The sequence below is a fragment of the Vicia villosa genome, linkage group LG6 (genome assembly GCF_029867415.1).
Source record: "Vicia villosa cultivar HV-30 ecotype Madison, WI linkage group LG6, Vvil1.0, whole genome shotgun sequence".
Classification (NCBI taxonomy): Eukaryota; Viridiplantae; Streptophyta; class Magnoliopsida; order Fabales; family Fabaceae; genus Vicia; species Vicia villosa.
Genome location: NC_081185.1, coordinates 121,534,914 through 121,549,664, shown reverse-complemented (window position 1 = coordinate 121,549,664; position 14,751 = coordinate 121,534,914). Strand labels below are relative to the sequence as shown.

Below are 14,751 nucleotides of genomic sequence, written 5' to 3'. Positions count from 1 at the left end.
TAGGGGGATCTACCAGAGCGCTTTTAAAAGCGCTTTCGTTACCTACGCCAGCGCTGGCTATGAGAGCGCTTTAAAGCGCTGTTAAAGGCCAAAAAAAGCACTTTAGAAGCCCTTCCATGTTGTAGTGTCGATAGAGGTCGCAGTGAGGTGGTTGGTGTTGAAAAGCTGTTTTTGACATTTCAATTGGTGTAACCGGTTATCGAATATGGGGTAGCTGGTTTCCCTATTCGACAGTGGAGACATAGGCGTTTTTGGTTATGGTGTAACTGATTACCCTATTTGCGGTATCTGATTACCACTGTAACATTTAGTTTTTCTATTTTCTTTTAATTGTATTTTAGCTTCCCCAATCATTTGTAACTTGTTGTATATAAGGGGTTCAATGCTCCTTATTATTGTTAATGTTAATTTCTATTCTCACCCTCAATTTCTCTCTCTCTCTCTCTCTCTCTCTCTCTCTCTCTCTCACATTTTCTCTAAATTCTCTAAACTTTATCTTCTAAAAAATTAACCAAATTATCCATTAATTCACCTTAACATTTTTGTATATTTTAACATTTGGCATCAAGAGTATTGGTTGTGATCCAATTCTGCTGCAACAATGAGTACTGTTTTCAACGATCAAATTCCCACCAACCTACCAATTCTTGATTCGAAGAATTATGACAAGTGTTCCAAACAAACAAAAGTTTTGTATGGGTATCAAAAAGCTCTCGATTTTGTCAACAATGGAGTTACACCACTTGGGGTTGAAGCTACAACTGCACATCAGGCTACATTCAAGGAAGAGAAGAAGAAAGACTACAAGACACTCTTATTGATTCATTCTTTTTTTGATAGCGATAACTTCGAAAAGGTCAGTGATTGCGAGTTGACAAAGCAAGCTTGGGAGATTTTGGAGAAAGCTTATGTTGGGGCTGCTAAGGCTAAGGTGGTGAGGTCACATACTCACAAAAGGCAGTTTGAGCTAACGCACATGGAAGAGAAGGAAACGATCAACAATTATGTGACGCGTATTACGCATTTGGTGAATCAAATAAAGGCGTTCTTTAACGTTAAGATTCACAACATTGTAGTGGCTATCAAAGAATCGAAGAATCTTGCAAGTTTGAGCAAGGATGATATTTTAAGTTCACTCGAGGCGCATGAACAAATAATGGACGGGAGAGGAAACAATAAGGCAATGGTGGAAATATCTTTGCAAGCTCGTTTGAATGAGAAGAGTAAAAAATCGAAAGGAAATGGGCTTTGAAAGGGAAGCAAAATTTTCAAAATTTGGGGGGAGGTGATCCATTAAATTCGAAGGTTTCGATAGGGCAAAAAGGTGAGATAAGAAACTCCAATAGATATGGTGACCGAGGAAACATGAGAGGAGAAACCAAGAGATAAAAGTAAAGTTCAATGCTGGAAATGTCAAAAATTAGGAAATTTCTCAAATGAATGTGGTGCAAAACAGAGGGATTCCCAAGGGGACAAAGTTAAGGTTGCTAAGAAAGAGGTTGATGATGAAGATACGCTCTTAGTGATGATTACTGAGGAGTTTCATGGAAGTACAGAGGTGCTGAACAGCAGCTGCAGCAGTTCGAAAAACGAGGAAGAATCGCACTCGGAACAAAACGTAATGACCTCGGTGCGAGATGGAGTTCAAGGAAGCGATGAATGGTACTTGGACTCCGGTTGTTCAACGCATGTGATGGGTAGAAAGGATTTTTTTGTGCAAATCAATCAAGTCGCAAAAAGTAGAGTTAAATTCGCGGATGATTCCACTCTTGCAGCTGAAAGTGTCGATGTCTTGATCGAGAAGAAGAATGGTAGACATTCTATGATCAAAGATATGTTGTATACTCCGGCTATTAAGTGTAACCTCTTAAGTATTGGCCAATTGCTTGACAAGGGTTACAAAATACGCTTGGAAGACAAGATTTTGCGCGTTGTGGATGCTAGCGGAGTGTTGATCCTTAAGGCTCCTATGGCTTCCAATATGACATTCAAAGTGGAGTTAAAAGTGTTGGAGCATAGGTGCTTAGCTACAGCGGCAAGTCGAGAAGAGTTGATTTACTTTGTATTTTATTTTTTAAAAACCTTATATTTTTAATAGCAAATAACTATATTAATAAAGAGACAGTAACTAATACAAACTACAAAGAATAACTAAAATGACGGCAATACAAACTTACTAAAGAGAAAAGGCAAAAGCAAATTGTGAGATATTGGATCGAACTCTATTGGATCGAAGGGTAGCTTCTAATTCGACAGAGAATATGCATGAGATTGAAGCTTGTCCACATGTTGTTATCGAAGACTTACATACTATAGTCGAAGTGTGTTCTAATATGTGGGTGTCGAAATGCTAAGGTTGTTAGTATTTCAAATTTGCCCTATTTGTTATGTCCAATTGTTTAAGTTAGCTAGTACCCTAAGTTATCATGTAATGGGTGTTTGTGAAAAGTCCATTAGTTCAGTATGTTATGTTTATTTTAAATAGCATACTAGTCTCTCATCATGGCATAATGCAAATCTTAATTTAAGGTGAGAGGGTTATTTATTATTTTTGTAACACTTGTAATCTTATTTCAAAGAGAAAGTAAAAAATAGCAGTTATAACCAATCCTTGATGTTCTTCTTGTTTTATCATCTTTTCTACCCTTGTGTGTTTCTTGATCACAAAGAAACATTTTATACTTTGTTTATCAAGACATCGTTTTCACAACACAAATAAAACACAAATCAAATTTGAAAAGAAAAGAAAAAAAATAGAGTCTCAACTAAGCTAAATTTCAAGAGAACAAATCACCATCAATTAAGCGGAAGTAAGTTTAAGATCACACTCAAACCCTATATTTGGTTGTCAAGACCGTCTCTGAGGACGTGTAAGGCGGACTATTGCACAGGATTTTAAAATTTTCAGAATTAAATTATAGGTAAATAGAGTCTTTAAAATTATTTGTCAAATCAAATCATGATTAAATAGAATTTTTACTTGTTTTTCCATAGATAAATTATACTTAACCTACATAAGGCTTCCAAAAACTTGAGAGAGTTCTGTTCTGCTGGTTGCATCAACATTATAAAACACTACGTCCAAGTGCACACCTAATGATTATTTCGTTTGTCCCTATTTCCGCGATCAAACTAGGATGCTTCGTTAACTATGTATAAGTGCCTAATTAATTTATATACAATGTATGCATTAAAATTGAGAGGACATTATAATCAAAATGTCAATGGTCAACTAATTGACAGCAAGTTGCATTATCTCTCAAGTTTAATTTGACACAAATACAAAATCTTAAGAGGATTTTCTCATCTGGCAGATAAACAAATCATTCAACAAACACTTGAAACTTAAAAATTATCATCTTTATCTAGCTATTATATAATTTAATATTAAACTGAGATTGATTTAGTTGCCTGAGTATTTTTAAACATAAAGATCTAGCATTAACACTGACCCATATCAAATTAGTTGGCTGAGTTGTATATATCATATACAATACAAAGATAATAACGTTTTAAGCTTTGGTATCATGCATATATCCCACATTTATTTTTAAAGTGCATGCATCCTCCAATTTTTCGTAATATTATGTTTTAATTTTATGTTACTCCTTAATATTTATTTGCTACTATATTGTTTGTCTTTTTAAAATAAAAATGAAGGGCTAATTAATGGTACGGTGATGTCAATATGGTTGTTAATAATGGTGGAAGATTTCAACATCTTATATGCAAATGTTATTCATGACATGCAAACTTTAAAACTTATGGGTGATAATGAAGAAGATACAAATACTATTGCAAATTCAGTTATTTCTTTGTAATTGTTCATAAATTTAAGAGAAAGAATGTGAAAATTCAAGACCACAAGAATCCTATAATATGTATATAAATAATTTTGTTAAAATTTATTTACTAAATACTTAGAGACTTCGTTCTCCTAACATCTTTTTTACTTCTGTTTCCATCCAATCTCTTTAAAATAGGTTAGGGTTTTTCTTCCCTCCAAATTTTAGATTTTTTATTGTGAATGTAATTAATCATTTAGTAGGAGTTTGCTTGTGTTGAAAGTAATTGACTTTTAATACAAGTTAACCAAAACATTTGATAGTTATGTCTTTAGTTAATCATGTTAGTTTTCTACTCAAATATGTAATTCACTTAGTATTCCACTCAATAGAAATCTCTCTCCACTCATAATCAGTCTATATCTTTTAAATTTAGTTCATATTCTTTGCCTTTCATTATCTTAAAAAATAGGCAAAATATTCTTTTTTTCTCCCGTATGTTAACCTCAAGTTCATTTTGATCCCTTAACTTCAAAAAATTCCATATTGGTCCCTTAACTCGTCAAAAAGGTGTCAATTTAGTCCTTTTTGTCATATTAGCGGCTGATTTAGTGACTGATTTTTTAGTTTTTCCGTCGCTAATATGACAAAAAGGACTAAATGACATCTTTTGAAGAGTTAAGGGACCAATATGAATCTTTTTGAAGTTAAGGGACCAAAATGAACCTTGAGGTTAACATACGGGACAAAAAATATATTTTGTCTAAAAAATAACATATCTCAAAAAATTGATATCTAGAACATTAGTTTGACCAAAGCTTTAACTAATGGAAAATAGAAGCACAATTTTTAATCAATTCTAAACAAATATATTAGTGTTCAAAGAAGAATATTATGATAGATGGTGTGTGCAAATGAAGGTTATATTCAAATTTTAAGATGTTTTTCAAATTGTGAACAAAAGCTTCCTTGCATTGGAAGCCAATGCAATGGATGCATACAAGGTTGTTCATCAAGAATTGAACAAGAAAGATGGAAAAGGTTTGTTCTTTATCCATCAATGTGTGTATTCAAACATCTTTGAGAAAAATATCGAGGAAAAACAGCTAATAGTGCATGGGATACACTCAAGAAGATGTATGGTGGTATTGAGAAATTGAAGAATGTGAAGTTGCATTCTTTGAGGAAGCAATATGAGAGTATTCAAATGAATGATTACTCAAGATTGATGTCGTTGATCAATCAAATGAAGTTATGTGGTGAAAAAAATCATTGAATTACGAAAGGTTGATAAAGTTTTGAGAGTCTTAACTACCAAGTTTTATCACATATTTATGGCTACTGGAAAATCTAAGAACCTCATAGATGATGCTTCAATAATTACAAGCATCATTGACAGGGATGGACCAAGACATTATAAATTTTGGAGCATTATACATATAAATCTATAGTATTAAATATAAAAATTAATTTAAATACTGTGTGTATTACACACATAAACTAACACTTTTCAAAAACATATTTATGGTGTTTAATTGGATATTTGTGCAAGATTTTTTTTATGTAAGTATTTTATTTTCAGTATCATCAAAAATACTTTTATCTAACAAAACAATAACCAGTCATTTATACGATTTTTCATTTAATTTTTTTATAAAGTTCAAAGCAAAGGTCTCATAATTGTCCATGTATCATCTTTAATTGCGGTTGCCGCTAGCTTTCAAATTTTTATATATGAATATAATAAATAAATATATAGTAGTTTTTGTATATATTTTGCATACTTTGTTGATAATATAGTGGGGGGCGTGCCCACAGAACAACACATATAGGTTTGTCCCTGATCATTGGAGGCTCGTGATATGAGATTGAAGCTGAGAAATCCTGAGAAGGTAACAGAACAAACCCTACAAGCTAAGTTCTTCAAGAAAATGAAAGAAGATGCATTAAAGATCAATAAAGGGAAATAAAAATGAAAAAAGAATAAGTGGAATGATGAATGTGTTTGCAAGAACACAAAGAACCAATGAGATACAAGCAAAAATGTTGTCTCTCACAACAAGAAATTCAACAAGGTTGTTATGAAGGAAGTACAAGGTCGTTGTTGTCATAACTTTGTCCCCTATGCAAGACATTTTTATTTCAATATAGAATCAATGCAAGTGGTAAAAAAAGAAGCAAATTTTTCACATGCAGACAATTTATATCTATGAGCTTGTAGGTAAGAGGTTAATGATTCAGATGTTAACAACATTCATATGTTGTTTTGATGACAACAATGTTGATGACTGCTGACACCAATGGTGATATATCTGCAACTCTTTCATGATAGTGACTAACTCGAAGATATCTCAGGCCTCATCAAGTAGAAGATTCAAGGTTCCAGTGAAGGGCTTATATGATCGGTATATCTGGCAAATAAACTTGAAAGCTTTAGAGATGTGAGAGAGACGAAGTAAGAAATATCGCATGGTCGTGTCATTCTGAGTGACCAAAGTCTTGTGAAATTAGGAGATTAAATCCTAATATACGAAGACAATTCACACACAAACCTAAAAATATTTTAAGGTCTCTTTTTACATAATGAAATCACCACACAAAAATTTGGAGCCTAGCAAATTGATTAGGAGAGTGTCTGATTAGTTGGAAGAAATTTTCCAATAAATAATTGATTAAACAGATGACCTAATCGATTAGGAAATTATCTTAATGCTTGGTAATATATATATATATATATATATATATATATATATATATATATATATATATATATATATATATATATATATATATATATATATATATATATATATATGGTTAATACCACTTTACTCCATGTAATGTGGGCGATTTTCGCTTTATCCCCCTGTAATATTTTTTTTTGATTACCCCCTGCATAGTGGAAGTCTGCATCAACAACGAGAATTATTGTGTGATGGTTCGTTGTAATCAAAATGCTTGTATCAAGTATCAACCATGAATCACTACAATATTGATAAACTCACTCTCTCTAATTTCCCTCAAAATAACAAAAAATTACACAAGAACAAAGTGCAACAAAAAGAAGTGAATCTAACATGGACTAACACTCAAGAAGTTTTTCTACATTATAAGAGAAAGAATGAAGGTGTTGGGAGTAGAGACACTAGACAAGAGAGGACAAATTAACATTTTGTCTCAATAGGTTTCACCCACATAGTTTCACACACTTGCCTTTGAATCAAAGAAACAACTATTTAAATCTAAGGTGGAAAATTGGATTTGTGAAACTACGATTTGAGTCAAGAAGAAATCGCGATTCAAGTCACAAGAGGTTGTGATTACAGTTAAGTTAAATTCATGATTTGAGTCAAAGTATGCATATCCCAATCCTTGCTTCATGGAGAGTTATGATTCGAGTCAAATTTACAACATGATTTGAGTCAGACTAAGTTGTGATTCGAACATAGTTAATTTCATGATTCGAGTCAATTCATCCAGAGGCAAATTCAATTTTCACAATGTCCATGATTTGAGTCACGCATAACACTTGACTCGAATTAAATGACTTTTCACCTTGATTTAAGAGTTCTAATTTGTGATTCAAGTCACACATGATGAAATGACAAGAAGAAATTTGCTAGGTTAAAAAAGAAACACTATCATCACAATAAAAAGTATATACAACAATGCCCATGTTACCATGGTCCTTTGAAGGACTGTGGTGATGTCTATAAATTAAGGTGCCAATTATTTTATTTATTTTAATTAAAAATTGTTAACATATTACGAAACACAATTAGAATGTCTCTTAAGTGGCAATTTTTTCATTTCCATTTTTGAAATCATTTTCAACCGTAACATTCAGCGCTGAAAACCCATTTTTACTCAAGAGCATCTTCATTGTTCATCAATGAACCCTATCCCTTTTCCACCCACGTCGTCTTCATCTTCATAGTTCAACCAACTACATTCATCGTCTATTAATAAAACCCGACCATTTTCAATCAACATCATCTTCATCTTCATTGTTAAACAAACTACATCTTCATAGTTCTTGGCTTATGTATCGTCGAGGATGAAGACGAAGAATCTGACAACATCTATATAGATTTTGTAATTATTCAACGTGTTTCCACTACGTAAACATTTTTTCCCATGCATCTAAAGTAAACTTTAGTTGCCATTGTATTTATGTTTTTGTTGTTGATGTTGAAATAGTATACATGTTGTTGTTGGTGGTGTTGTTGTTGTTTATTAGTTGTTGATGTTGAAATAGTATACATGCTTGTGTGTTTTACCTTATGATAGTATACATAGATTTTATGAGTAGGCTTTCTATGTTGTTTTATGATGATATATGATTATAAATACATGCACAATGGTTGGTGTTGTTGGTTATGTTGTTTATGCCATTGTGGTTGATGTTTATGTTTCTGCCTTGATATTGAATGTTGTATGTCGTGATAAATGGCCTCTTCTTCATCTAGTAGCAACGAAACTACTTATACAAATAAAAATCATACAAATGGTTCTCAATCTATATATGGAAAATAGAAGAAAAAAATAAAGAGGTTCCACAGGTATAAAACAATTCAATACTCATTCATATCTTAAAAGTGCTCAAAGTCTTTATAAAATATTCAACCATCTAAACTTTGATTTTATTCTTACATCTCAAAGTATTTTTTTACCATTACATATATCTTATGCATACTTTCAATGTATGATGAATTTGTTCTACTTGTTAAAAGGCTTGTATCAAATTTACTCAAGGGTCGTGGGTTTAAGTCTTGAGTTTGTCACTTTTTACTTAATATTGTTTCTACATTTTTCTAAGTAAACCAATCAATGGGCCTTTACTACAATTGATTTTTTCAAACTTACTATTTCAAGAAAACCAAAATTTAAATAAACCAATCGATTGATGGCCTAGAGCAATCAATTGTCTTGACCAAAAATGGAATATTGTCAGTTTAAAACTTTGAACCAATCGATTGAAAAGAACGTGTAATCGATTGTTCCTCATGCATTTTTCTTTTCTTTTTTGAAACTAAGACACATCTCTTCATGGCATATGTCCGTGGCATCTCTTTCTAAGCCATTGCTATTTCTTTTCTAATCATTCTTTCAAACCTTGCTATGATTAACCAAGGCTTGCACGTGTCTTATGTTAGAAATTCGGTATGATAATCCTGGATATCTTCGAAGAATCGTGTTCGTTCACTTCCTGAACAAAGTATTTCGACCCTATTCTTGTCTGGGTTCACGAAATCTTTGCGGGAATAATTCTCGAAGAGCAATCTGTTTCTGACAATAGAGAACAGATCAGAATTCAAAGAGGAAGTATAATTTCGTGTACCAAAATCGAGGCCAAATGACTCCTTATATAGGAGACCAATAACAGAAAACGAACAGACACACCTTTCCCTTGGACCCCGGCAGGGCGCTGCCCCGCACCCCGCCAGGGGCTCTGCCCCTTGGACCCCGACGAGGCGCTGCCCCGCACCCCGCCAGGGGCTACGCCCCTTGGAACCCCGTTTCTATTATTCGTATTCAGTTACACGTTTGGCTCGATGAACGTGCACTCCGCACTACCCTAACTCGTTTCAAACTTAACACATAATTGCATTGGCCTATAGTAAATCACATTACTACCAAAATACATTGATGATACTAAAATCACCAACATCTTATAAATATGAATCAAACCTTACCATGATTAACTAAGGGTTGCACGTGTCTTCTAAGATTCTTACATACAATAAATAATTCAAGGAAGGTGAACTCATATTTAACTTTACTTACCTCATCTTTTTCATAGTATGTTATAATGAATTAGTTAGATTCATCATCTTGCTTTGATTCATTAGATGAGTTTATACTATCATCATCTTGTTCAATTACATTAAATGAATATAATTATTTATTTTATTTTGTGGAGGCTTTTAATTTTTTCTTTGTCATTCTTACTTTTCCTATCTTGCACAAATTCTTTATTTTCTTCTTTTTTGAGTTTCATGAGATTTTTTAACTCGTGCAAGATTTCCTGTAGTTTATCAAATATAAAAGTCATATCTCCATAATGCGGATCCTCGAATTTTAAAATTGTGGTTATTTTAGATTTAAAAAAAAAATTATAAATCCAAAAACTTTCTTTGATGGACAATTTTTGAAATGATTAATAAGAGTTTTTAGAGAATTTATCTTATGAGAGAACCATTTCGAAGGTTTCCTTCATAGAAAAAAGAAAGAAGGGAAAAAATGAAAATTAAATAGATAAGGGAAAAGAAATAAGACACGAGATATTTCATTGGTTCAATCTTAAACCACACCGTCTACTCCACTCCTTAGGGATCCCCATGATGGTTCTACTAACAACATAATTTTTATCATAGGATCAATCCACAACCTTCTTACACAAATTTTTTCTCAAATTCAGCTTACAACCTTTTTAATTATATCAGAGTTACAAGAGAATATTGGTCTCTTGATTTATAATTATAGCTCAAATGGATTTAAATAGCAATTACACAAGTACAATTTTCACTAAGTGTTTTTCTATCTCAAAATAAAAATAAATGTATACAAAGTTTCTAAGAAGAGTGAGAGTGACATAAATAGTTATATTTATATTTCTTGTGTGTTGTGTGTTTTGGAGTGAGTACAAGTTCTCTTTATATAGTAAAAAATTTGGCCAAAAAAAAAAATTTGGTTCGGATTCACATCATAATTGATTAGACCGCGTCTCTAATCTATTATGACATGCAAAATTAGGAAATAAATTGTCAAATTCGAAACCTAATCTATTAGAAAGTTTCTTAATCAATTATTGAGCAAGTTCACTCCATAATCGATTAGATAATTGTCCTAATCAATTAGATCAAAAAGTTTGCTTCCTAATTAGTTAGCTAAGTTTAACAATCAATTATTCTTTAGCCATAGTCATTTTTTTAATATTTTAAAATAGTTGAAGCTTAAAAAAAAAATTAGTGTATCGGTGTATTATTTATAACTTTGAGAACTACTCACACTTAATAATACAGAAGATATAAAGAAGATATAATATAGCAAAAAAATAGATAAAGTAGAGATCATTGACTAGCGTTTTGCATATTGACTTCATTACTTAGTGAAGATCTTTGGCTATAATTTTCTTTGCGTTGATCACCAAAAACCTTCTTACTTTTTGATTTGATTCGCATTTCTTTATTTGTTTGGTAATGCTTATAATTTTCTTTACTTTCTTTTGTTATCATCAAAATCAAGATTACATATGTAACACATAAAACTACAATATATCAAGATTAGCATTATTCCACTAAATCACCCAAATTTATTGGTGAACTTAAAAGTTAGTCCAGCGACTAATAGCTCTCAAATGTGATTCTCTTTTGTTTTTGTTAATTGCACTAAGTAAGAAAGTATGTCCTTCAACTATGAGTTTTTTAAATCTTACAGAGAGGGTTAATGAGAGAAATGATGTTTTTAGATATTGAATTAAAAAATGCATAAAAATAAAGCCGAAGTGTAAATAGATAAAAAATGTAAATCAATTTTTTGATTGATCGTCTATGTTGAAAATTGTACAAGTATATAGTCCTCATAGACAAACACTCCGGCCTACAGAATTTAGCTTTTGAAATTATGTAGTTCCCCACATTTGGCATGTTCTTTCCTCCTTCACAATATTTTCTGCTTCATCTATATCAACACATGAACTTCATCCTCATATCGTGTCTAACTAATAGTTGCTTTAATTAGTAGCACAATAAACATGGAATAGCAACTAAATTTATTTTGATTGAATCTAATACTCGCCTGTCTTTCAATTACATAGTTAAAATTTATTGGTTGGTCGTTCACCTGTATATAATCTTTCACGAACAAACATACCCATTGGTAATGAACTCTTATATCTCGCACTCTACTTTCTATTTTAAACTCTTTCTATATTTGAATAACATTCCAAACTATAAAACAAATATGCCTACTTTTCTCTCTTTACCACCTTGTCCTTCCTAATATAAATTCATTGGATTGCTACCACATGTGTTTACTTAATAATGATGTGACAAAGTGTTGGAACTCTATCGTCTTTATTGCACAAACCATTCTAAGGAAAGTCCTTTAGATGATGGTAGATGTTGCTAAATTATAAAGGATAACTAATAAGTTATCTTATATAGTGAATGAATTTATGGTGAATATTTAATAAAATAGATGATAGTTGATATTCCCTCAGCGGTGTTTTTTTTTTTTTTAAATTATTTGTCTATTTAGAATATCAATGTGATATTTATTTATTTTTTCACTAATTTATCCTTATATTTTAATTCATTTAAATATTCTACTATCTATTATTAATAATGTTATTTTAGTAAATAAGACTCATCTTATCATAGAAATTAACATAATTAATCATTTTTTTAAAAGTATGAAAATCTCAAAGACGACACCTATTATGAGACGGAGAGAGTAATAATAATAATAATAATAATAATAATAATAATAATAATAATTATAATTATAATATTAATAATAATAATAATAATAATAATAATAATAATAATAATAATAATAATAATAATAATAATAGAAAAATCAATTGATTGAATTTATATTACTTAAAAAACAATTGTTGAGGAGTTTATAAAAATGAAATAATTTAAAAATATATATAAGTTTAATTAATTTTTTAATTAAGTAAATAAGTAAGATTAAGAAAAAAAATGGCACGATGTAAGCTATTTAAAATAATTTATAAAAACACTTTTTGTTGGGGCTGATTTTATTTCTAATGTTGCCTAAATTCTTTAATAAAGAAGGAAGTTAAAAAGTAGCTATTTGAGAAGTCCCACATTGCTTAGTATGGTGAAGCAAGGGGGGACCAAGGCTATATATTGGACCTAAGTTCTTTGTTTTTAGATACACTAGTCAAAAAGCACTTTAAGCTTATATTTGATTTTCTTTGTTCTCTTATGCTCTTGTATTAGAGTGTTGTGAGATTTAGTTTAAATATTTGCTTTGTAAGAGTGTGGGTGTACTAGGGAATTGGGGTGAGAGTAGAGAAGTCTATGTGTTGTAAAATTTTCACATAGTAATAATTCTCTGGTTGTCTATTTAGACAACGGTCGTGGTTTTTCTCCGGTTTTGGAGTTTCCACGTTATATTCTTGTGTTATTGGTTGTGTTCTGTTTATTTATTTTTTTCTTCAGCTGTGTTATTTCCCAACAGTGGTATCAGAGCTTCGGCTCGATGAGATATCACAATTCTTAGTATTCTCTGTGGTTGCAGCATTGTCTGATCTTCCACATAAGAAAAGAATTGTGATATTGTGAAGGTGCTGAAGAAGGGGTGGTACTGTGAAAGTGTTATTAAGGGAGGTTCTGGCTAAGGAAAGACTTGGTATTTAAGCGTGTCCGTTGTGACCCACCTCTCTTTCTTGGGAACCTACTTGGTGCACGGTTTGCAGTCTACACGCAACTACTATGTCTTATTCAAGTGCTATGAAGTTTGACATAGAGAAGTTTGATGGAAGAATCAACTTCGGCCTGTGGAAGGTACAAGTCAAGGATGTGTTGATACAATCAGGATTACACAAGGCGCTAAAAGGAAACACTTCCAACATGGAGGCTGACAAGTGGGAGGAATTAGATTTGAGAGCTGCAAGTGCAATTCGTTTGTGTTTGGAAAAGAATGTTCTCGCGAATGTGCAGAATCAGTCATCAGCCAAGGAACTCTAGGAAAGACTCGAAGGGTTATATCAGGCAAAGGACATCTCAAATCGTTTGTTGTTAAAGGAGCAATTCCACACTTTACGCATGGATGAGGGTACAAAAATCTCTGATCATCTTAGTACTTTGAATAATATTTTTTTTGAGCTTGAATCTATTAAAGTTGAGATTGATGATGAAGATAAAGCGTTAAGGCTTATTTTGTCCCTTCCACCTTCTTATATTCATCTCAAACCTGTTTTGATGTATGGGAAAGAAAAGTTGAGTTTTGAAGAAGTTGCAACTAAAATTATTTCTGAAGAAAGGAGGATGAAAAGTGATGAAAGTACTTCATCAAACTCGGCGTTGGTAACTAGAAGTGGGGCTAATGGGAAGAAGATCCATGCAAATAATATGGTGTGCTGGAAGTGTAGAAAGTCTGGGCATTTAAAGAGAAATTGTCCAGGTGGAGCAGTATCTGAAAAAGACTCTGAGGCAAGTGCTAGCAACGTCTCCCTTGTTTTGGGAGATGATGGGGATCCTTTTTAGAAGATAAGGTGTGTCCTTATGGTATTTCCGCTATACCATGCAAAAGGACAAATTATTGCTAGCGGATTCAGAACAACACACGGGCATTGGTTGGCATTAATGCAAGGTGTGTGGTGAGATGTATCGATGGCTGATAACTTCCTAAAAGCCAACATGGGAGTTGCACCATAATCTTTCAGCAAGGTTTCGACGTGAAGAAAAATTCTTGGGATGATAGTTTCAAGTGTAGTGTACTCTTTATGGTGGAGTATGATAATTTGATTTGTCGGTATAGACAATGAGAATTATGATTGTCGGTGTAGACAATGAATATTGAAGACCATTACAATCAAGGTGGAGATTGTTGGGGCTGATTGTATGTCTAATGTTGCCTAAATTCTTTAATAAAGAAGGAAGTTAAAAAGTAGTTATTTGAGAAGTCCCACATTGCTTAGTGTGGTGAAGCAAGGGGGGACCAAGGCTATATATTGGACCTAAGTTCTTTGTTTTTAGATACACTAGTCAAAAATCACTTTAAGCTTATATTTGATTTTCTTTGTTCTCTTATGCTCTTGTATTAGAGTGTTGTGAGATTTAGTTTAAATATTTGCTTTGTAAGAGTGTGGGTGTACTAGGGGATTGGCGTGAGAGTAGATAAGTCTATGTGTTGTAAAATTTTCACATAGTAATAATTCTCTGGTTGTCTATTTAGACAATGGTCGTGGTTTTTCTCCGGTTTTGGA

General features: G+C 32.1%; 1 protein-coding gene across 1 annotated transcript; it reads left to right on the top strand.

Moving 5' to 3' along the window:
• The first annotated feature begins 601 nt into the window (after positions 1–601).
• Positions 602–13,105, top strand: LOC131614553 (uncharacterized). The gene is made up of 3 exons (XM_058886123.1): positions 602–1,223; positions 1,425–2,062; positions 12,983–13,105. Exons 1-3 carry the CDS (start codon positions 602–604, stop codon positions 13,103–13,105), a joined length of 1,383 nt encoding a protein of 460 aa, XP_058742106.1.
• Positions 13,106–14,751: the final 1,646 nt, after the last annotated feature.

Coding starts and splice junctions, on each gene's coding strand:
- LOC131614553 (XM_058886123.1), top strand. CDS start 602: ATGAGTACTGTTTTCAACGATCAAATTCCCACCAACCTACCAATTCTT. Junction 1,224..1,424: donor AGCTCGTTTGAATGAGAAGA/GTAAAAAATCGA, acceptor GTCAAAAATTAG/GAAATTTCTCAAATGAATGT. Junction 2,063..12,982: donor GAGAAGAGTTGATTTACTTT/GTATTTTATTTT, acceptor TTTTTTCTTCAG/CTGTGTTATTTCCCAACAGT.